Source organism: Erinaceus europaeus, chromosome 2 (genome assembly GCF_950295315.1).
Source record: "Erinaceus europaeus chromosome 2, mEriEur2.1, whole genome shotgun sequence".
Taxonomy (NCBI): domain Eukaryota; kingdom Metazoa; phylum Chordata; class Mammalia; order Eulipotyphla; family Erinaceidae; genus Erinaceus; species Erinaceus europaeus.
The window spans coordinates 61,631,744-61,654,167 of NC_080163.1; the positions used below are offsets into that span (position 1 = coordinate 61,631,744).

Below are 22,424 nucleotides of genomic sequence, written 5' to 3' on the forward strand. Positions count from 1 at the left end.
GGGATTCCTAGAGCAAACTGTGGAAGGGAGCAAGTTTTTAACTGACAGCTCTGCAAGGCTGAATGCTGAGGAAAATTCTAACCTAGGAAAGCTGTTCTTTCAGTGCTGCAGATTGGTTTTTAACATGCAAAAGAGGAGAACTCTTAATCTGTCTTTGTTGCAAACCTTTTATTTTGAGAAGACCTCCTGAGTGAGCCATTAAGTTATGCAAATGTAAAGCAAAGACTTTCTAGGAAACTGCTTGGAAAGCTAAACTGTACTTTGTTTTAAATTCTTGCTAGTGAGTGCTTAGATTCTAATTTGCACCCTACCCCCATGGCTGTGACTAGTATTCTTCTAAATTAACCTAAAGTAAACACAAGTCATCTTTATTTTATTTTTCTTTTGAAGACCACCAACTGGTATACCCAGCTCATGTGGAAGACTGGGTTTTCTATTAACACAATGTCCTCTTTAGGAAGTAAACATCTTGCCTTTTTTTTTTTTTTTTCTAAAACTGGACTTCCCTCACTTTTTTAAAAAAAAGTATATATCTAGAATTACATTCATAAAATGTCAGATGTTAATTGTCCAAGGAACAAATCATATTATTATAACCAAAGCCAGAAAAGGAAGTAAATATGGAAGTTAAGGCAGTGAACAAGAGGGTGGTCTTCATTTTTATTTTTTAAAACTAGAGCACTGCTCACCTCTGACTTATGATGGTGTGGGGGGATTGAAACTGTCATATCAGAACCTCAGGCATGAAAATCTTCTCGCATAAACATTTTGCTATATCTTGAGGGTGGCTTTTAAAAGGTAAAAAATGCACTGGTAGAGTACTGTTCAGGTTTCCCTCTCTTCTCTCTCTCTTCCTTTTTATCTCTGTCTGTCATGCTCTATTAAAACAAAAAAAGTGCCACTGGGAGAAGTGGATCCTAGCTCTCGCACCCGTAAGGGAAAGGCTACTTCTGGCGCTCTCCACTCCCCACAGTGGTTAATGCACTGGACTTACAAGCATGATGTTCTGAGTTTGATCCCCAGTATCATATGTGCCAAAGTGATGCTCTGGTTCTTTTATAACTAAATCTTTTATTTTTAAAAATCTTTTTATTTATTTGGATAGAGACAGAAATCTAGAGGGTAGGGGGTGATAGGGAGAGAGACAGACACCTGCAGCCCTGCTTCACCACTCATGAAGCTTTCCCCCTGCAGGTGGGGGCGGAGGGCTCGAACCCAGGTCCTAGCCCACTGAAACATGTGCGCTCAACCAGGTGCGCCACCACCCTGTGCCTAACTAACTTTTACATGAAAGGTAAAGTAAAGGGGATGGTGGTGGTGCACCTGGTTGAGCACACCTGTTACAATGTACAAAGGCCAGGGTTCCCCACCTGCAGGGGGAAAGCTTTACAAGTGGTGAAGCAGTGGTGCAGGTCTCTCTCTCTCTCTCCTTTTCTATAATCCTCTCGATTCCTGGCTGTTTCTACCCAATAGATAAACATAATAATAACAAATAAGGAAAAGTAAGATGAGAAAGTATTGGGGAGAACCGGTAAATGAGACGGGGGCACAAAGCTGTAAAGAGTTCAGATAAAGGTCTGGACACAAAATTAATAAGTACTGAATTGTTATTTTCATTTGGCACAGCCTTTCCGGTGACTGTAGGGAAAAAAAAAAGGTATGACTCAATCCCTACCTCAAGGAGCGGCAACAAGATTAAGATGAGAGAGGAGACAAAGAAACATGTAAAGGACAGTCCACGGTGGTGTCAGTTCTGTAAAAGAGCAATTCTGCACAGGGCATGGGGAGCAGGCTAGTGTTGGAACACCCCGGAGTAATAAGAGGAGTGCCACATACTAGCAGTGTGACCTTGTGCAAGTCCCGCGGCCCCGGGCTCAGGCTGTTTCCTGTAAGAATGACTGAAGCAAGGTCCGGCAAATCTCAGTGGTGGGGAGGATGAAGTCACCGCCATGCATGGGGTGGTCGCCATGCATTTCATCCTTTGCTACAGCAACTACTTATTCTTATAGCATGGATGAGAAGTCCGGGCTGACTGTGGGAAAAGAAAGGCAACGATAAAGGAGGTAACTTGCTTCTTCTCCACCCTCCGCACCCTGCGACTATGGGGCCGGGCACAAAACTGTCTGGAAACACAGACGCCATCAGGAGTTCAGAGCCCGTCTGGAGACCGGATTTCCGTGCCAAACTCAAGCCACCCCACCCATAGCCCGCCCTCAGTTTCCCCAGCTGTGTAATGGGGCTACACCTCCTCCTCCTCCTCCCTTTTCCTCCCCCAGTATACGCCTGACCCAACCGCGTGAGAAAGGCGAGAAGGAGCCCCCAGTTGCTGGCCTCCAGCCACCCCAGGTCCTCCTCCCACTTTGGCTTTGGCCTTTTGTACCGGCCCCACGTGACCCACCCGGGCGGCTCTTCTCTCCAGCTCTTGCCCCGCCCTCCGGCCTTTCCCGGCTCAGCGCCCAGCTCTTCCCGCTCCCCAGCCGCACCCCCCCTCCCGCGCTCCCGTTTCCTCCTCCCTCTCCCCCTCCCCCTCCCCCTCGCCTCCCTCTCAGGCTGTTCCCGCTCCCTCCCTCAGGCAGCCGTTCCCTCGCGACGCTTCCCCTCCCCCCGCGGCTGTTCCGCCGCCTCGCCGCCCCTCCCCCCGGTCAGAGCTCACTGTCTCCAAGATGGCGGCCGTGTCAGTTTGGGGCATCTCCGCGGTCCGGCCCGGGGCTCCGGGATCCCGGCTCTCTTCCCCGCCGGTAAGTAAGCGAGAGGCCACTTCCGACCATCTCCGGCCGTCAAGCCCGGACCCGAGCCGCTCCGGGGCCCGCTCGGCGGCCTCGCGGGGTCGGCGGGCGGCTGCAGGCCCCGCCGCGGCCTGCGCCGCCTCCCGCTGCTCTGCGCCAGGCCTCGGGCTGGGGCGCCGCGGCCGCCCCCTCGCGCCCGGCCGGCGCCCGGCTCCCCCCGCCCCGCGGCCCGCGCGTCGCCGGCCGCTCGAGCGCCCGCGGCCCCTCCGCCCTTCGCCCTGGCCACCCGCCCGCCCGCCCGTCCGTCCGTCCGCCCGGCCGCCCGGCCGCTCGTTCTCTTCGCCGCCCGCCCGGGCCCAGTTGGGGGGCAACCGGTGGGCAGGCGGGCGGCCCAGGCCGTGGAGCCTCGGGCTGGGCTGTGCGGTGCGGACAAGCCGCCCTCGGGGGCGCGCCCACCGCTCCGGCCCCACCTGCGTCCCGTCGCCCGGCGGCTCGGGGCTGAGCCCGGCCCCTTGTGCCCGCGCTCCCGGGGCGGCTCGTTCTCGCTCCCTCCGCGCTCCGTCCGGCGCGGGGCCCGGGGCGCGGAGCTCGGCGGCGGCGGGGCTGAGGCTGCGAGCGGGGGGTGACAGGCGGGCGCGGGTGTTGTGGTGCGGAGGCGGCAGCACGTGTGGTGTTGTGTCTGTCGGGCTGTCAGCCCCGGCGTCGGGAGGGGAGGCGGCGGGCGGCCTGTCAGCCGTCGGGCGGGTGCGGACAGAAGCCGCCCGACCTGTCAGGTTCCCCCTTCCCGCCCCCCCCCAGCCCTTATCCTGGGGGGGCGGGTAGCCCGCGCCCCCCCGCGCTCATGCCTCCTCCTCCTCGGAAGCTGCCTCTTTGGAGTTTTGAATTTGGAGGCGCGGGGACTTGCGAGCGACAGTGCTTCCCCCCCCTTTTTTTCTAACTCTTTCACGTGATTTCATTGTTAACTTAGTCCTCGGGCTCTGGTTTTCCCTCCTCCCTCCTCCACCCCCCCCCCCCCCCCCCCGCCGGGCAAGCTGCGGGCTGGTGCTCATGCAAGTTTGTAAAGTTTCTGGAGCTCTTTAAACACGAGAGCGCGAAGATGTGGTGTGTGTGTGTGTGTGTGTCTGTGTGGGTGTGTGGGTGTGTGGTGGTGGTGGTGGTGGTGGTGGTGGGGAAGGGAGGCCCGCGAAAGGACGGTGGGAAGGAAAGCGAGTTCGGTGAAGCTCCTTCTCTCCAGCCGCCGGGTACTTTGCAAAGAGTTGGGAAGTTGTAGTCTGCAGGCGCTTTACTTTTTCTGAAGCTCCGGAGACGGGTGGAAACAGATCTCGGCGGGAGAGACTGGGTAACTGTCATTCATTCTCTTCGTCTGCGAACGTAATCAATTAGGATCGTCCGGGTTTCCTTCAAATCAGGTGCTAGCTCCTTATTTAGAGTTAACATCTACATGGTGAACTTTTCTTGGAGTAATAATAGTAATATGATTTCTGTCCTCGGGGGATTTCTTTTTGAACTGCCAGTTAAAAACAAAACAAAACAAAACAAAACAAAACAAACCCTCTTGACTCGGTCTGAGTGTTCACAGCCTTTTCTGCCCTAGCAGTTGATGGTACCATCTATCGCTGTCCTGTTATCTATTAGTTTTCCTTTGAATTTCAATGTCACGCTTAGTAATTGCTCCGGAGACCAGTTTTCTAGCATTGTTTACATTGTCAGTGCACCTCAGAAGGAGAGCAGTTATCAAAAGCTCTTAAGTTAAACTTACTTTTGGAAGTCAAGGGGTTCTTTACTTTCAGAATTCATTCTTTTGGTGATTAAAAAATATTTGTATGAACTGTGTTCTTTTGTCTGTAAGAGACATACTGATTTTTATGCTGGAGAGACAATTTTTTTTTTATTAGTGTTCATTTCAATACAGCAGTCTTGAATTTTCATGGGCTGATCTCTTTAGAGCAGCAAACAGGCAGTCCCCCCCCCCTCCTTCTTCCTTTCTCTATATTGTGTTTTTGGTATGTTTAGTGTACATAGAGCTCAGGAACGTTCTGGGCCTTTCTGGTTTCAAGTTCATCTGTAGGTTGAACTTTGAACATTTTGACAGTTTGGCTTAGGAGGACTTATTAGCATGTAGTTCTTAAGTTCTAATGAAATTACATTATTAAACAAATTAAAAGTATTTTTAATTATTGGCTATTTTCAATACTTTATTGTTTCGATTTGGAGTTTTAAAGTAAAGGCTTGGGTGGTGGCACACCTGGTAGCATGAACATGTTCACCATGTGCGAAGATGCAGATTTAACCCAGTTTCCACTTCCACCCAGGAAGCTTCACAAGCAGTGGTGCAGTTCTGCAGGTCTCTCTCTGGCTCTTCTCACCCCCACCCCCCCAGTTTCTCTGTCTCTGTCAAAAAAATAAATACAAATAAAGAAGGAATTTTAAAGTGGTGATAATGCATTTACAGCTTGGTCAGTGTAAATTATATTTTTTGTTGTGGCTTCGCTACACCCAGCTGACTTTTTCAGAGAGACAAACAAAAAAACCACAGCATTGAACTCCCTTTAGTGTGTGTGTGTGTGGGGGGGTGGGGTTGTCCCTTGACTTGAACCTGGGTGGGGAGCATGGTAAAGCAGGTGCACTATGCAGGTGAGCTAGTTGACTGTCCCTATTTGTTGTTTTAAATAAATAATATAATTTTTAATGGTTTTGTTAATCTTACTGCTTTTTTGAAAACCTGTATGAATGTCTGAAATATGGAAGATTCATTCTTATTCTCATTGCAGGATTCTTCCCACTAGTCCAGATACTTGTTGAAGTACTGAATAGTTTCTTTGGGAAAGATGTCAAGGAAGAGTTTCAGTTCCTAGACTGGTGAGCAGAGATTGAGGAGTACCCCTTAACCAGTGCCCCTTTGATTAGTTGTAGCACAATGCTATTGTTCACCTCACTTGGTTTACTCACCCTGTCCTAATGATCACTTTTTAAAAACACCCCAGTTGTCTACATACATGATTGGAGTTTCAATGGAAATACATTAAAATTCCTATAGTTACTTAACAAATACTTGATTAAAAAACTAGGCTTGTTTCAACTGTAACTTGATGTAAAACTGACCTTGTTTTCAATTGTTTTTCAGGCATAAGATGTACATTTTTCAGCTGGGAATGAGATGTTCTTGAATTCTTACAACTTCATGAAGAGACCCATGTTTGGTGCTACTGAGAAATCTGTTGGGAAGTTTGAAGACACTTCAAATAACAGATTGTTTTGGTTTTAAAAGTAGAAATTGGGAGGCACTCAATTTCATGCAAGGAGGAAGCACTCAGGCCAGGAAACTTGTATGCTATGGTTAACTGGTTCCCAGTCTCCGAGAATGTTGTTTTCCATGGTGTAAAGCTTACTCAGCATCAGGATAAAGGATAACGACTCTATGGATATACAGAATCCTTCACCATGGTAAAACTCGCTAACCCGCTGTATACGGAGTGGATTTTGGAGGCCATCAAAAAAGTGAAGAAGCAGAAGCAGCGTCCTTCAGAAGAAAGGATATGCAATGCAGTGTCTTCATCCCATGGCTTGGATCGTAAAACTGTTTTAGAACAACTGGAGTTGAGTGTTAAAGATGGAACAATTTTAAAAGTCTCAAATAAAGGACTCAATTCCTATAAAGATCCAGATAATCCTGGGCGAATAGCACTTCCGAAACCTCGAAACCATGGAAAATTGGATAGTAAGCAAAATGTAGATTGGAATAAACTGATTAAGCGGGCAGTTGAGGGCCTTGCAGAGTCAGGTGGCTCAACTTTGAAGAGCATCGAACGTTTTTTGAAAGGTCAGAAGGATGTATCTGCATTATTTGGAGGCAGTGCTGCCTCTGGCTTTCACCAGCAGTTACGATTGGCTATTAAACGTGCAGTTGGCCATGGCAGGCTACTTAAAGATGGACCTCTCTATCGGCTCAACACTAAGGCAACCAGTGTGGATGGGAAAGAGAGTTGTGAGTCTCTTTCTTCTTTACCTCCAGTGTCACTGCTTCCACATGAAAAGGATAAGGTAAGAAAGGAATATATAGGGGGCCAGGCAGTGGCTCACCTGGTTAAGCACGTACACTATAGTGCGCAAGGACCCGGGTCCAAGCCCCCGGTCCCCACCTGCAGGGGGAAAGCTTCACGAGTGGTGAAGCATAATTGTAGATGTGTCTCTTGTCTCATTCCCTGTCTATCTCCCCTCTCAATTGCTCTGTCTTTACCCAATAAATAATAATAAAAAATAAGAAGAAAGGAATATATGTCAGCGGTCATAGAGCTAATGATAACTCATTACAGTTCTATGTTACTAGGAAGTTAATGAAATTGCATTCAGGTTTCTGTGTAGGGACTTGATTTTTTTTTTTTTCCTGTGAGAACTGAGATCCTGTTTGTTTTGATACTTTGAAATATTTGATGTTTAGGGCTCAAAGTATAAAATATTTATCCACCTAAGAGAACACATTAAAAAGTAGCATGCAACTTTAAAACTGCTACATAGAAGTTGGCAGGATACATATCAGCTGCTGGGAGTTGATGAGTAGGCAAATGCTAGAGATTTGAAACAAGCGGGTGACTCTAGGACCCTTTTATCACCTCTGTTGCAGGTTATCATTAGAAAGGATTGAGGGAGTTTCCTGGCCCATAGCAGTAGCTAAGCAAACTTAGCATTTTGTGTGTTTGCTGTTTATAGCTTAACTTTCTCTCATGTACTTTTCCTTGCAAGTAATGAAATCCTAAGTGTGATTATTTATGGTGTTGGCTAGTAGTGAATCTTTTCTTGGAGAGTTTTGTACTGTATTTATTTATTGGATAGAGACAGCCAGAAATTGAGAGAGAATGAGGTGATGGGGGAGACACACCCACACACACCCCCCCCACACACATACACATCTGCAGAACTTCTCCACTGGCAAAACTTAGACACACACACACACACACACACAGACACACACACACACCCTACTGGCAAAACTTAGACACACACACACACCCTGCAGAGCTTCTCCACTGGCAAAACTTAGAGACACACACACACCCCTTACTGGCAAAACTTAGACACACACACACACACACACACACACACACACACCCACCCTGCAGAGCTTCTACACACACACACACACACACACACACACACACACACACACGCACACACACACGCACACGGACACACACACGCCCAAAACTTTCCCCCTTCGGGTGGGTGGGGACTGGGGCTGTAACCTGAGTCCTTGAACATTGTAACATGTGTTGAGGAGTTTTGATACATGAATGACTTCCCTAGCTTTGCTGTGTGTTTTATACTGTTGCTTTTGCAGTTGAGCATTAGGTCTTAAAAGTTAAACTTTGGCCCTTAAATAAACTATATAGGTGATGTGGAATATTTTGTTGGGAACTAGTTTTCACATTGACCTGGTGTATCAGTTGTAAGTTTACCTAAGTCCTTGGAATTGTAGTTTTGTGTCTAGTGGAGGTACTTTAAGTTGCTGCACACATTTTTAACAACAGTAAAATACTCTTCATCAGGCTGCTTCAAGGATGAGAGGATTGTAAAGTTAACATTGAATATATTTAAAGTATTTGAGATTTGATCTAAGTTATTTAAGTTTATTGCAGCTTATAACCACCTATAGGCATTTGTTTAAATAACACTTGAAAATTAACATTAATTTTCGTTGATGCTTTTAGAGATATAATTTAGGAGTCAATTTTCCTTGTGGACTTTGAACTGGAAATATCACTTTACTCATATTGCCCTTATAATGACTCCACCACTGTCAAATTGACTGTCACATTCTCCTCATTTCATTCATAAAATGGTTCTGTATCATCTGAGCATTTAGTATGATTGTGATATTAGTGCCAGAAGAGAAGCACAGCGATTTATACTGCAGACTTTTTGAGGCACTGAGGTCTCAGAATGGATTCTATGTACCACCAGAAACTGGAGCTGAGCAGAGTTCTGGTTAAAAATATTGATACCACCACCAACAAATCAAACCAAACAAAGCCAAAAATTTGTGGTATGAAAATTTAAGGATTGCATGTAACCAAGATGCTTTATGCTGTAGTTCAGTGCTATTAAGAACTATTCTGGTCACTTATGACTGAATTTAAATGAAACATGATTCCTAAAGCTGTTATCAAGTGATCTACAGGTTAACTGCATGGAAACAGGAAGTAATCTGTAGTTTAGAGTGAATGCAGTGTCATCTGAACTGAGCATTAATTTTTTTCTTTATTTATTGGACAGAGACAGTCAGAAATTGAGAGGGAAGAGAGAGAGAGAGAGAGGGAAAGAGACAGGCACCTGCAGCCCTACATTACCACTCCTGAAGCTTTCCCCCTGCAGGTGGGGACCAGGGTCTTGAACCTGGGTCCTTGCATACTGTAATGTGTGCACTTAACCAGGTGTGCCACCTCCTGGTCCCTAAGAATTTTTTAAAAGATTTTTAAAAATATTTATTTATTCCCTTGTTTAATTGTTGTAGTTATTATTGTTGTCATTGTTGGATAGGACAGAGAGAAATGGAGAGAGGAGGGGAAGACAGAGAGGGAGAGAGAAAGATAGACAACTACAGACCTGCTTCACTGCTTGTGAAGTGATGCCTCTGCAGGTGGGGAGCCAGGGGCTCGAACCCGGATCCTTATGCAGGCCCTTGTACTTCGCACCACGTGTGCTTAACCCACTGCGCTATTGCCGGACTCCCGTATTAAGAATTTTTGTTAGAATTTCTGGGTGCTTGTATTTATAACAGTTTTGCCTGTTTAAATGATATATTTTAATTAAAGATATTAGCCACACAAAATGTTACTCCTTTCCTTGTTAGAAATAGCTCCACAGTGATTCACCTGGTTGAGTGCACATGTATTGTTCAAGGACGCTGGCTCAAGTCCTCGGTTTCCACCTGCAGGAGTGAAGAAGTGCTGCAGGTGTCTCCCTTCCCACTTCCCTTTCCTTTGCTACAAGTTCTCTCTGTCTCTAGTGAAACAAACAAAAAAAGTCAAAAGACTTTTGGGCACAGTGGTTTTCCTGTGCAGACACCAAGACCCATAACCCTGGTGGTGGCAAAAAATAAAAAAATAGCTCTGTTTATATAACTTACACATATGGTGGTGGTAATTGATTTTGAACTGTGTCTTTGGAAAATCTGAGTTTTGTTAAATAGGTTTCCAGTCATCCGATTGGAAAACTTGCATGGTGATATCTATGAAATTAGAGTTGATGAGATGTTTATATGCTTTTTCAGTGTAACTGGAGGTCTGTGCATTTGTAATTTCTCTGCTCTAGGCAACTTTTTCATCCAAGTAGACACAACCAGAGCTTTCTCTGTCATCCTGGTGACTGTCCTGTGGTACTGGGGCTCCAACCTGGGTCATATGAATTACAATGCAGGTACCTTGCTAGTAGGTGAGCTATAACTTATATAACCCAGAGGTGTTATATATTTTTAAGTGATGCTTTTTTAAAAAAGTTTTTAAATATTTATTTATTTTCCCTTTTGTTGCCCTTGGTTTATTGTTATAGTTATTATTGTTGTTGTTATTGATGTTGTTGTTGGATAGGACAGAGAGAAATGGAAAGAGGAGGGGAAGACAGAGAGGGAGAGAGAAAGACATCTGCAGACCTGTTTCACTAGCTGTGAAGGGATTCACAGGTGGGGAGCCAGGGCCTCAAACTGGGATCCTTACTCCGGTCCTTACACTTTTCGCCATGTGTGCTTAACCCGCTGTGCTACTGCCCAACTCCTGTGATTCTTTTTTTTTTTTTTTCAAATTATCTAATTTTTTATTTTTAAAATTTTTACCAGAGCACTGCTCAGCTCTGGCTTACGGTGGTGTTGGGGTGAAACCTTGGAGCCTCAGGCATGAGAGTCTCTTTGTGTAACCATTATGCTATCTCCCCTACCCGTGATTCTCATCTTTTTTTTTTTTTAATATTTAATTTGGGGCTGGATGGTGGTACACCTGGCTGAGCACATATGTTACAATGCTCAAGGATCCAGGTTCGAGCCCCCAGTCCCCACCTGCAGGAGGAAAGCTTCACAGGTAGTGAAACAGGGCTGCAGGTGTCTCTGTCTCTCTCTTTCTCTACCTCCCCCTTCCCTCTCAATTTCTGCCTGTCTATCCATAAACAAATAAAGATAAAAAGATAAATAACTTAAAAAAAGATTTATTGTATGAGGAAGGTGTGTGTCACGTCCCCCCCCCCCAATATACACATACACACAGAGAGACCAGGACACTGCTCACCATATATAATGCTGGAGATAAAAAATGGATCTTCACGCATAGTAGGAATACACTTTACCTGCCTTGCCACCTTTCTGGCAGCAAGTGGATTTTATTTGTAGCAGTGAATTTTCTTAGTGGCATTCTCCAAAGATGTGAAAGACTCACATTCAAAAACTTACTACGTTTACGTCTGGGGTGAGGATGTCTCCTTCGAGCAGATTATATAATGTCTGCTTTATTGTATTTTAACTTTTTCCTCTCCTTTAAATTTTAAGTTCTGATGTGGAATCGATTGTTTATGAATTGATGTTGTGAACCTAGATAGTCTCAAAAAAATGTTGCCAGGGTGTATTTGGCAGTGCTGAGGAGCAGAAAGTATAGGACAGTAGTTTCTCTTTTAGATACTGTTTAGTCCTGCATTTAGTCTTTGAGTACCTACTGTGGGCCAGGACCACTACCTGCACTGAAATGGTGTTATCATCACTGGGATGCAGATTTATCAATTGGTCTGGCCAGCTCTGGGTGAGAGATGAGATTCAGGGATGGTGTAGAGGAATCTGAGTTGTTTCTTTCTCCGATACTCCCCACCCCCATATGAACTCTTAACCTGTGTGGAATGAGATATTAATTAATCTTTGGGAGGAACTCTAGAAGTATTAGATTTTTAGCAGCTGAGTGAATGCACTTGATCTAAACCTTTGATGAAATCAGCTATATAGAAACAAATATCAAGAGTTGTTGTAAAGATAGTTGATTTAAATGTGTTCTCACATTCATAAATAATAAAGTGAATCCAAGGGATACTGTGACTTAAAAGTTTATTATTATTATTTTAATTATCTTTATTTATTGGATAGAGACAGCCAGAAATAGAGAATGAAGGGGGAGATAGAGTGGGAGAGAGACAGAGAGACACCTGCAGCCCTGCTTCACCACTTGCAAAGCTCCCTGCAGGTAGGGACTGGGGGCTTGGACTGGGGGCTTGAACCCGGGTCCTTGAACACTATAACATGTACGCTCAACCAGGTGCGCCACCGCCCAGCCCCCTGATTTAAAAGATTTATCCATGTTATAAGGGAAATTTCTGAGCTGTCTTTAGGGTGTGATAGTTTATGGTGAGTTTATTTAACTTAGTGATGTGTCTACTGTGTGCCAAGCATTACTTTAAAGCTCTATTTATTAACTTTTTCTATGTACAAGTCAGTGAGGTGAGGTAGGCATTTTTTTTTTATATTTTATTTATTTATCAATGAGAGGTATAGGAAGAAAGAGGGAAAGAACCAGACATCGCCTCTGGTACATGTGCTGCCGGGGATTGAACTCAGGACCTCATGCTTAGGAGTCCAGTGCTTTATCCACTGCGCCACCTCCCGGAACACATTTTTTAAATTTTTTTATTTTTTTATTGTTGTAGTTATTATTGTTCTTGGATAGGACAGAGAGAAATGGAGAGAGGAGGGGGAAGACAGAGAGGAAAGAAAGATAGACACCTGCAGACCTGCTTCACCGCTTATGAAGTGATTCCCCTGCAGGTGGGGAGACAGGGCTTGAACCAGGATCCTTACGCTGGTCCTTGCGCTTTGTGCCACCTGTGCTTAACCTGCTGCGCTACAGCCCAACTCCCAGAGGTAGGCATTTTTAAAACTTTTTTAAAAATTATCTTTATTTATTTGTTGGCTATAGATATCTAGAAATTAAGAGGATGGGGAAGATAGAGAGGGAGAGAGACAGAGAGACACCTGCAACACAGCTTCATCACTTGTGAAGCTTTCCTCCTGAAGACGGGAACCAGGAGCTTGAACCTGGGTCCTTGAGCATTGTCAACATATGTGCTCAACCAGGTGTGCCACCACCTGGTCCCAAGGTAGGCATATTTTATGGATAAAGAATCTGAGGCACAGAAAAGATTTAGCAGCTTGCTCAAATCACAAAGATAGTAAGTGGCAAGCATTAGGCTTTAAACTTGGCCATTCTTGCTCCAGAATCTTCCTAATGGCTACACCATTTTGGTTAATGTGTGTCACTACACTGAAGTAGACAATTGTGAATGATCTTAATGTTAACTTTCTAAAATACTCTCTTTAAAGAAAAAAATTTAAAATATTTTATTTATACCCTTTTGTTGCACTTGTTGTTTTATTGTTATAGTTATTATTGTCGTCATTGTTGGATAGGACAGAGAGAAATGGAGAGAGGAGGGGAAAACGGGGAGAGAAAGATAGACAGACACCTGCAGACCTGTTTCACTGCTTGTGAAGCGACTCCTCTGCAGGTGGAGATCTGGGGCCTCGAACCTGGATCCTTGTGCTGGTCCTTGCACTTTGCACCACCTGCACTTAACCTGCTGCTCTACCACCTGACTCCCAATTTTTAAAAAAAAATTATCTTTATTTATTTGATAGGGACAGCAAGAAATCAAGAGGGAAAGGGGTGAAAGAGAGACAGAGTCTACCTGCAGCCCTGCTTCACCACTCACAAAGCCATTCCCCTGCAGGTGGGGACCAGGGGCTCGAACCCAGGTCCTTATGCATTGTAATATGTGTGCTCAATCAGGTGCACCACCACCTGACCCCTCTTTTTAAAAATTTTAAATTATCTGTATTTATTGGATAGTAACAGCCAGAAATGGAGAGGGAATGGACAGGGAAGGAGACAGAGAAACACCTGCAACACTGTTTCACCACTTGGCAAAGTTTTCCTCTTGCAGGTGGGGAGGAGGGGGGGGCCTTGAACCTGGTCCTTGTACATTGTAGCATGTGTGCTCAACCAGGTGTGCCACCACTCAGCCCCACACATTCACTAATTATACTTTCATATCCATATTTCCCATCTCACTGTGTTCTTTTTCTCTCTATCATAGTACAAGTTCTGACTCTGAGCTGATTCTGAATCAGTAAAGCCAAAGATTATATGTAATCTATAGAGTTTTTTTATATCTGAGGTCGCCAGAAAAAGTCAAAATTATATATTTACATTTAAAATATGTATTTCAAAGATGTTATTTATTTATATGAGATAGAAGGAGAAAGAGGGAGTCGGGCGGTGGCGCAGTGGGTTAAGTGCACATGGTGCAAAGTGCTCAAGGACCAGCATAAGGATCCCAGTTCGAGCCCCCGGCTCCCCACCTGCAGGGGAGTCGCTTCACAGGAGGTGAAGCACGTCTGCAGGTGTCTAGCTTTCTCTCTCCCTCTCTGTCTTCCCCTCCTCTCTCCATTTCTCTCTGTCCTATCTGACAACAACAACATCAATAACCACAACAGTATTAAAACAAGGGCAACAAAAAAATAAAAAATAAATTAAAAAAAGGAGAAAGAAAGAGAACCAGGCATAACTGTGGTACTGTACCTTTGGGGTTTGAACTTGGGACCTCATGCTTGAGAATCCAGTGCTTTATCCCACTGCTCTACTTCCTAGGCCGCAGCATTAATTTTCATTTCAGTTGTCAGCAGTTTCAGAATTACAATTGATGATTGGCTGCATGAGTATAATGGAATGCTTTCATTTAGAATAACATGTTTGGCACAAGTAGAACCTGAAATGGAATTGGCGTATTGCACCAAAGTAAAAGACTCTGGGGTGGGTGGGTGGGGAGAATACAGGTCCATGAAGGATGATAAATGACATAGTGGGGGTTGTATTGTTAAATGGGAAACTGGGGAATGTTATGCGTGTACAAACTATTGTATTTACTGTTGAATGTAAAACATTAATTCCCCAATAAAGAAATAAATTAAAAAAATAAATGACATAGTGGGGGTTGTATTGTTAAATGGGAAACTGGGGAATGTTATGCATGTACAAACTATTGTAAAAAAAAAAAAAGCATTAGACTCTCAAGCGTGAGGTCCTGAGTTCAATCCCTGGCAGCACAAAAAAAAAAAAAAAAAGAATAACATGTTTGGATTCTTTGAATTGTGGAATGAAAGTGAGGGTTTAGTAAGAATTTCTTTTTGAAATGTAGATAGTACAGTAAGATGACTTATTTACCTTGTACATTCATTAAGAAAGTAAATGTCTGCTTTGAACCTTTTACTAAAGGAATTAAGGTAGACAGCATAGATACGGGAAATGAACTTTTTTGATATATTTTTATTATTTATTTATTGGATAAAGACAGCCAGAAATTGAGAGGGAAGGGGGAGATGAGAGACACCTGTATCCCTGCTTCACCACTTGTGAAGCTTCCCCCCTGCAGGTGGGGACCAGGGGCTTCAACCCGGATCCTTGCACACTGTACATAAGTGCTCAATCAGGTAGGTGCACCACCACCCGCCCCCTTGGTGTTTGTTTTTAGCTTACTAGTAACTTTTATTTTTCATTTACCATTTTTTAAAAATAACAATTCAGTATTGTGAACCTCTGAGAAATAGCATGTTTTTGGATGAAGCTAATTATTGAAACTGGTTGTCCATTAAAATAATCTTTTTATTTTATTTTATTATTTTTTAAATTATCTTTATTTGTTGGATAGAAACAGTCAGAAATAAAAAAAAAAGAAACAGAAATCGAGAGGGGAGGGGAAGTAGATAGAGAAGGAGAGACACAAAGAGACACCTGCAGCCCTGCTTCCCACTTGCAAAGCTTTCCCCTTGCAGGTGGGGACTGGGGGCTCAAACCTGCATCCTTGTGCGTTGTACATGTGTGCTCAACTAGGTGTGTCACCACCTGACCCCTTTAAAATTATCTTTAGATATTGAGTCTTAGAAGACTTATTTACAGGAATAATTTTCACTTTAACTTCAAGCTTCTGGGATTATGTTACACACATCATAATTTAGTTGAATGTGAGTATGCATGTGTGTGTGTGTGTGTGAGAGAGAGAGAGAGAGAGAGAGAAAGAGAGAGAGAGAGAGAAAGAGTGCTTATTATGTTCTATATTAGTTGTCTAGAAAACTTTGCATGGTAGTTAGCAAAATCATTAAAGTGTTGTTTGTGGTGTATTATTGTGGAACAAAATTATGACTTGCCAAAGCTTTGCATTTGGATAGGGAACAGAAAGTATTATGACCAATTAATGTTTAGGTTATTGCCCAGTGAGATAACCTGGAACAAAAAGATAATGTGTAAATCTATAGCCTTGTAATATAAGTTCTTTTAGTTTTAATTTAAAAAAATATATGTATTTACTTACTGGATAGAGGCAGAGAAATTAAGAGGGGAGGGGGGAGACAGATGGAGTAGGACAGAGAGACAGACACCTGTTGTCAGCTTTGCTTCACTATTTGCAAAGCTTACACCCTGCAAGTGGGGGCTTGAACCCGAGTACTTTCACATTGTAGTATGTGTGTTCAACCATGTGCACTGCCTACTGGTCTGGCCAGGCCCAGCCCTAGTCCCAGCCCCATAAGAGTCCTCACATGCCCTGCCCCAATAGAGAAAGATAGAAACAGGCTGGGAGTACGACTTCACCTGCAGTGCTCATGTCCAGCGGAGAAGCAATAAAAGAAGCCAGACCTTTCAACTTCTGCACCCCATAATGATTCTGAGTCCATATTCCCAGGGGGATAAAGAATAAGAAAGTTTCCAGTGGATGGGGATGGGATATGGAACTCTGGTGGTGGGAATTATATGGAATTGTACCCCTCTTATCCTACAATCTAGTCAATCATTATTAAATCAATAATATTAAAAAAAGTTCTCACATGATCCAGTAAACTCTTAGTTGAGCCAAATTATATTGTGTTACTGGAATTTGACACTTTGAATTCAAGTAAGTAGTGCTTTTATAGCAGTGTAGCATTTTTTTTCCCCACCAGCTTATCTCAGGCCTGGTGGCCATTAAATAATTTTTTTTTTTTTTGAGAAGAAGAGATGGAGAGAGAAGAGAGAGGAGGAGAGTCACTTACAGTACTGCTCCACTGTTCATGCCACCCCCCACCCCACGTAGGTGGGCACTGGGGACTTGAACGCAGGTCCTTCTTATTTATGGTGAGCTCTACTGGGTGCACCACTGCCCAGCCCCAGGAGTTTATGGCTTTTTGATTTAGAATACTTGTTAGAATGGGAATAAATTTTTCAAGTTACTGAGTTAAGAATGATAAAAACTGGGGGCCAGATGATGGCACACCTGGTTGAGCACACATGTTACAGTGTACAAGGACTCGGGTTCAAACCCCTGGTCCCTACCTGTAGAGGGAAAGTTTTAGTGGTGACACAGGTCTGCAGGTGTCTCTCTGTCACTCTTCCTCTCTATCTCCCCATTCCCTCTTGATTTCTGGCTGTGTCTATCTAATAATAATAATAATGATAAAAACTTTGATTAAGCTATTTGGAATGACCTCATAATGGTTTCACATTTTATGTGGTAGAATAGTGTTATTATAAAATTGTCTATAAATGTAAGCTTGGACATTTCAATTTCAAATATCCTGTTGCTGTACTTTATAGTAGTTGTCCCTGCTATTTAAGTTAAAGGATGAAGGATGTGCTGCCTACTTGAAGAATGATTATTTGGCACATGTGCACATCCCCACCCACTCACCACTGCTTGGCAGAGTGACTAATTCCTATATACACACACAAACAGAAAACCTGAAAGCAAAAGAAGCTACAAAAAAGTTAAGAGAGAAATTAGAAATAAATGAATAAAAGTCCTCAATTTAAAGTGTATATACTTTATAATAGCTTGCAAGTGTATGTATTTATAGTGTAACTATTGGGACACTTGCGCCCCCCCCCTTTTTTTAACACACCAGAGTACTACTCAGCTCTGGCTTCCGGGGGTGCAGGGGGTTGAACCTGAGACTTTGGAGCTCCAGGCATTCGAGTCACTTTGTATATCCATTATGCTATCTACCACCACCCAAGACTTGCTAAGGTAAAACAAAAAAAGACTTGCTCTCTAGCTTTTACATTGTGGAGGAGAGACTGAAAGTAGTCTTTAAGTAAAAAAATAATTATTTTAGAGAAAGTACTTTTTTTTTTATTATTATTTTTTTATTTTTTATTAAAGAAAGGATTAATTAACAAAACCATAGGGTAGGAGGGGTACAACTCCACACAATTCCCACCGCCCAATCTCCATATCCCACCCCCTCCCCCGATAGCTTTCCCATTCTCTATCTAGAGAAAGTACTTTATCAGTATTTATTTTGGATGGAGACAGAAACTGAGAGGGAAAATGGAGAAAGGCAGAGAGAGAGAGTGACACCTGCAGTTCTACTTCACTGCTTCTGAAACATTACCCCTGCAGATGGGTCCTTGTGCATTATATAAAGTGTGTGCTGTAAAAAGTAGGGAAGCTATCAGGGGAGGGGATGGGGTACGGAGTTCTGGTGGTGGGAATTGTGTGGAGTTGTACCCCTCTTATCCTATGTTTTTTGTTAGTGCTTCCTTTTCATAAATAAAAATTAATTAAAAAAAATGTGTGCTCTACCACATGTGCCACTACCCCTGACTCTCTTCTTCAAGTAATGGAAAGGATGCATGAGTAATTCAGGTGTTTTTTTTTTTTTTTTTGTAATGCATGTTTTGTGATACTGCTAAGTTTGCAACTGTTTTGAGTGCAACAATATTATATTCCTTACATCATTGTTTGTGTTTATGTGGTGCAACTCTAAATGTCTGGACCCTGAAGAGAAGTTAGCTGTATATAAAAGTTTGTTACTAGTAAGTCATTGAAGTAAATCCATTGTAAATGTAGTTAGGAATTGACTTTGTCTCAGTATATTTATTCTTATTGAAAAACATTTAAAAATAAAGCAGAAATGTGTTTTCACTGTATTACTGGTATATATTTTTTAGATTTTATTTATTTATTAATGAGAAAGATAGGAGGAGAGAGAGAAAGAACCAGACATCACCCTGGTGCATGTGCTGCCGGGGATTGAACTCAGGACCTCATGCTTGAGAGTTTAATGCTTTATCCACTGCGCCACCTCCCAGACCACTGTATTATTAATATTTTAAGAGGATTTACTTATTTATTTTTAAAGCTTTGTATCTATATATTATCTATCTTATCTTATCTAATCTATCTATCTGTCTAATCTATCTATGAGTGAGAAACAGCATTAATCTGGCACCCGTGACGCTGGAGAGTGAATTTTGGACCTTGTGCTTAAGAGTCCTTGGCTCTATCCACAGCACCATTTTCTGATTTAATAATTTTTCTGATTTTATTGATTTAATAATGATTGACTAGATTGTAGGATAAGAGGGGTACAATTCCATATAATTCCCACCATCAGAGTTCCATATCCCATCCCCATCCACTGGAAACTTTTATTCCTTATCCCCCTGGGAGTATGGAGCCAGAATCATTATGGGGTGCAGAAGGTGAAGGTCTGGCTTCTTTAATGTATTATTTGCTTGGATATAATCAACTGCATTTATTTTGTTCTGTCTTCAAGTTAGCTTATGAACTCTGTGTTTTGGTAATTTTTAGCCTATGACACACCCTGAAAGAAAACTTGAGCTTACTAAAGCAATCTTTGAGTTAGCCTTTGCTTATCAAAACTTCTATACTGAGTAGGTACATACAACCGAGACTTACAGTTACTAGCACTTTAGTCTTCCTTAGACTAACTTCTTTTTTTTCATTTAAAATTTTTTGTTAGGTGGTCCGGGATGTGGCACAATGGCTAAGGCACTAGACTCTGAAGCATGTGGTTCTGAGTTTGATCCCTGGCAGCACATGTACCAGAGTGATGTCTGGCTCTTTCTCTCCTACTATCTTTCTCATGAATAAAGAAATAAATTCTTTAAAAAATAATTTTTTATTAGTGATTTAATAATTCATTTACAAAGTTATAAAATAACAGGGGTATAATTCCACACCTTTCCCACCACCTGAGTTCTGTGTCCCCATTTTCTTCAATGGAAGCTGCATTAGTCTCCCAAGATCACAGATGTGGGTTTGACTATTATTTCTATATCTGTCTATCTATCTACCTACCTACCTATCTACCTACCTACCTATCTATCTATCTGTCTATATTTATATATATTTTCCCATTTACTCTGTGGTTTTTTTTTTTTTTCCTCCAGGGTTATAGGGGTTATTGCTGGGGCTTGGTGCCTGTACTACAAATCCACTGCTCCTGGAGACTGTTTTGTCACTTTTGTTGCCCTTGTTTATTGTTGCTGTTGTTATTATTATTGCTCTTGCTTTCATTGTTGTTTGATAGGACAGAGAAATTGAGAGAGGAAAGGAAGACAGGGGGAGAGAAGATAAGACACCTGCAGACCTGTATCACTGTCTGTGAAGCGATCCCCCTGCAGGTGGGGAGCTGGGGACATGAACTGGATTCTTACTCTAGTCCTTGCACTTTGAGCCATGTGCACTTAATCCTCTGCACGACCACTGGCACCCTCTATGGTTCTAAGTCACACCTACTACTTCTGAGTGCTCTTCCTCCACCTTCCAGGACCTGGTGGAATTGCAGTTCAGAACCCTCTGGTCATCTTTCCCTAACATTTGCCCCTCTGGGAGTATGGACCAATACTATGGGGTGCAAAAAGTGGGAGTTCTAGCTTCTGTTACTGTTTCTCTATTGGACATAGGCGTTGGCAGGTCAATTCATATCCCCATCCTGTTTCTATCTTTCCCTCATGGACTAACTTCTAATAAACTGAAATGAAGGGGAGAAATTAATGAAGATATTAGGTGTTGCATTTTCACAAGCCCTGTGCTCTACCCACTGTGCTAGCTCCCCAGCTGCAAAGATTTATTTATTAATGAGGATATTAGATACTACAACTTGCTTTAGGAGTAGTCATCTAAAGGACTTGATCATCTTCACTTTATTTTTTCCTCTTTGCCCCATATCAGTAGACTAATGAGATGTAAGTAGTTGCTTATATAAAGGTACTAACTGCATTTGCTAAGGTCTAACTGTGTGTTGGGAACTGTTAAGAGTGCTTTAATGTGTACTTTAAAAAATATATATACAATGGAAATATTGACAAGACTATAGGTTAAGAGGGGTACATGTACAACTCCACATAATTCCTGCCACCAGAACTCCATATTCCATTCCTTACCCTGATAGCTTTCCTATTCTTAATTCCTCTGGGCGTATGGACTCAGGGTTATTATGGGGTGCAGAAGGTAGAAGGTCTGGCTTCTGGAATTGCTTCCCCTCTGAACATGGGCATTGACAGGTAGATCCATATTCCTGTCTCTTTCTTTTCCAGGTGTAACATACTTTAATTGAAGTCTTAGTAGAGTCATACATGGTTAAATTTTGTAGATATTTTTGTATAATAGTTGTTTTTATTTATTTTACATTAATTTTATTGGGGTAGAGAGAACCAGACATATGTGATGCCAGGGACTGAATTTGGTACTTTATGCTTCAGAGTCTAGTGCTTTATCCATTTCAGCACTTACTGGGCCACTATAATAGTTATTTTATAATGTAATACAAGTTTTTGTTGTGACTTCTCAGAAAGCACCAAGTGGAAAATTAATGTATGCAATATATACTGTCTTTTTGTTTTTTATATTTATTTATTCTCTTTTGTTGCCCTTGTTGTTTTTATTGTTGTCGTCATTGTTGGATAGGACAGAGAGAAATGGAGAGAGGAGGGGAAGACAGAGAGGGGGAAAGAAAGATAGATACCTGCAGACCTGCTTCACCGATTGTGAAGCCACTCCCCTGCAGGTGGGGATCCGAGGGCTCGAACCTGGATCTTTATGCTGGTCCTTGTGCTTTGTGCCATGTGTGCTTAACCCACTTCTCTACCGCCCAACTCCTATATACTGTGTTTATCCTTTATTATTTATTTGTTCGGCCCAACTCCTATATACTGTGTTTATCCTTTATTATTTATTTGTTCGTCTTGACAGTGGCTAGTACTTTTAAAAGTTTCTATTATATTTATTATTGGTTAGAGACAGCCAGAAATCCAGAGGGAAGAAGGTGATAGGGAGAGAGACACTTGCAGTTCTGCTCCACCACTTGTGAAACTTTCTCCCTGCAGGTGTGGACTGGGGTCTCGAACCCAACCAGGTTTACCACCCCTGGACCCCATAGCTAATACTTTTCCCATTATACTTTTAAAACTGTAAAAATGAGTAGGTAGCAGGAATTGTTTGTTGAATCTATAAAAGAAATTGTACCATTCCTCTGGAAGTTCTAAGAACCTTCTTCATAGGCCTTCCCCCCCCACACACACTTCATGCACATACCCTTTTTCTACTTGGAATATCAGAGAAAGTATACTTTCTGCTCTGAACTTGAACTTGATTTTTAGCTATGAGAGAGCCGAATCTGTTGGTTTCTTAAAGTGGAATTATTATTATTATTTTTTTACACTGGGGAGTGTTTCTTAAAATTGTAATGAAGAATGCTTTTCATGTTCTGATTTAATATTTTTTAAAGAAGTGTGTATTAGGTATTAGAATTATTAAGATCCTCATGCCCAAAAAGTTGTTTACCAACTGGTTACTACTCTGGGGTGGAGTCAGTTCCAAAGTATTTACAACAGATGAGTTAGACCA

General features: G+C 42.6%; 1 protein-coding gene across 5 annotated transcripts in view; it reads left to right on the top strand.

Moving 5' to 3' along the window:
• The first annotated feature begins 2,608 nt into the window (after positions 1-2,608).
• KAT6A (lysine acetyltransferase 6A) overlaps positions 2,609-22,424 on the top strand; it is a 149,105-nt gene continuing 129,289 nt past the window's right edge. For 3 of the 5 annotated variants that reach the window (XM_060181829.1, XM_060181847.1, XM_060181857.1), the window contains exons 1-3: positions 2,647-2,738; positions 5,498-5,585; positions 5,851-6,767. In XM_060181829.1, the coding sequence (XP_060037812.1) occupies positions 6,168-6,767 (600 nt within the window). In that variant the 5' untranslated portion in view covers positions 2,647-2,738; positions 5,498-5,585; positions 5,851-6,167. Of the gene's footprint in view, positions 2,739-3,953; positions 4,066-5,497; positions 5,586-5,850; positions 6,768-22,424 lie in introns of those variants that run through there. The other 2 variants (XM_060181841.1, XM_060181834.1) reach the window with 2 other exon arrangements.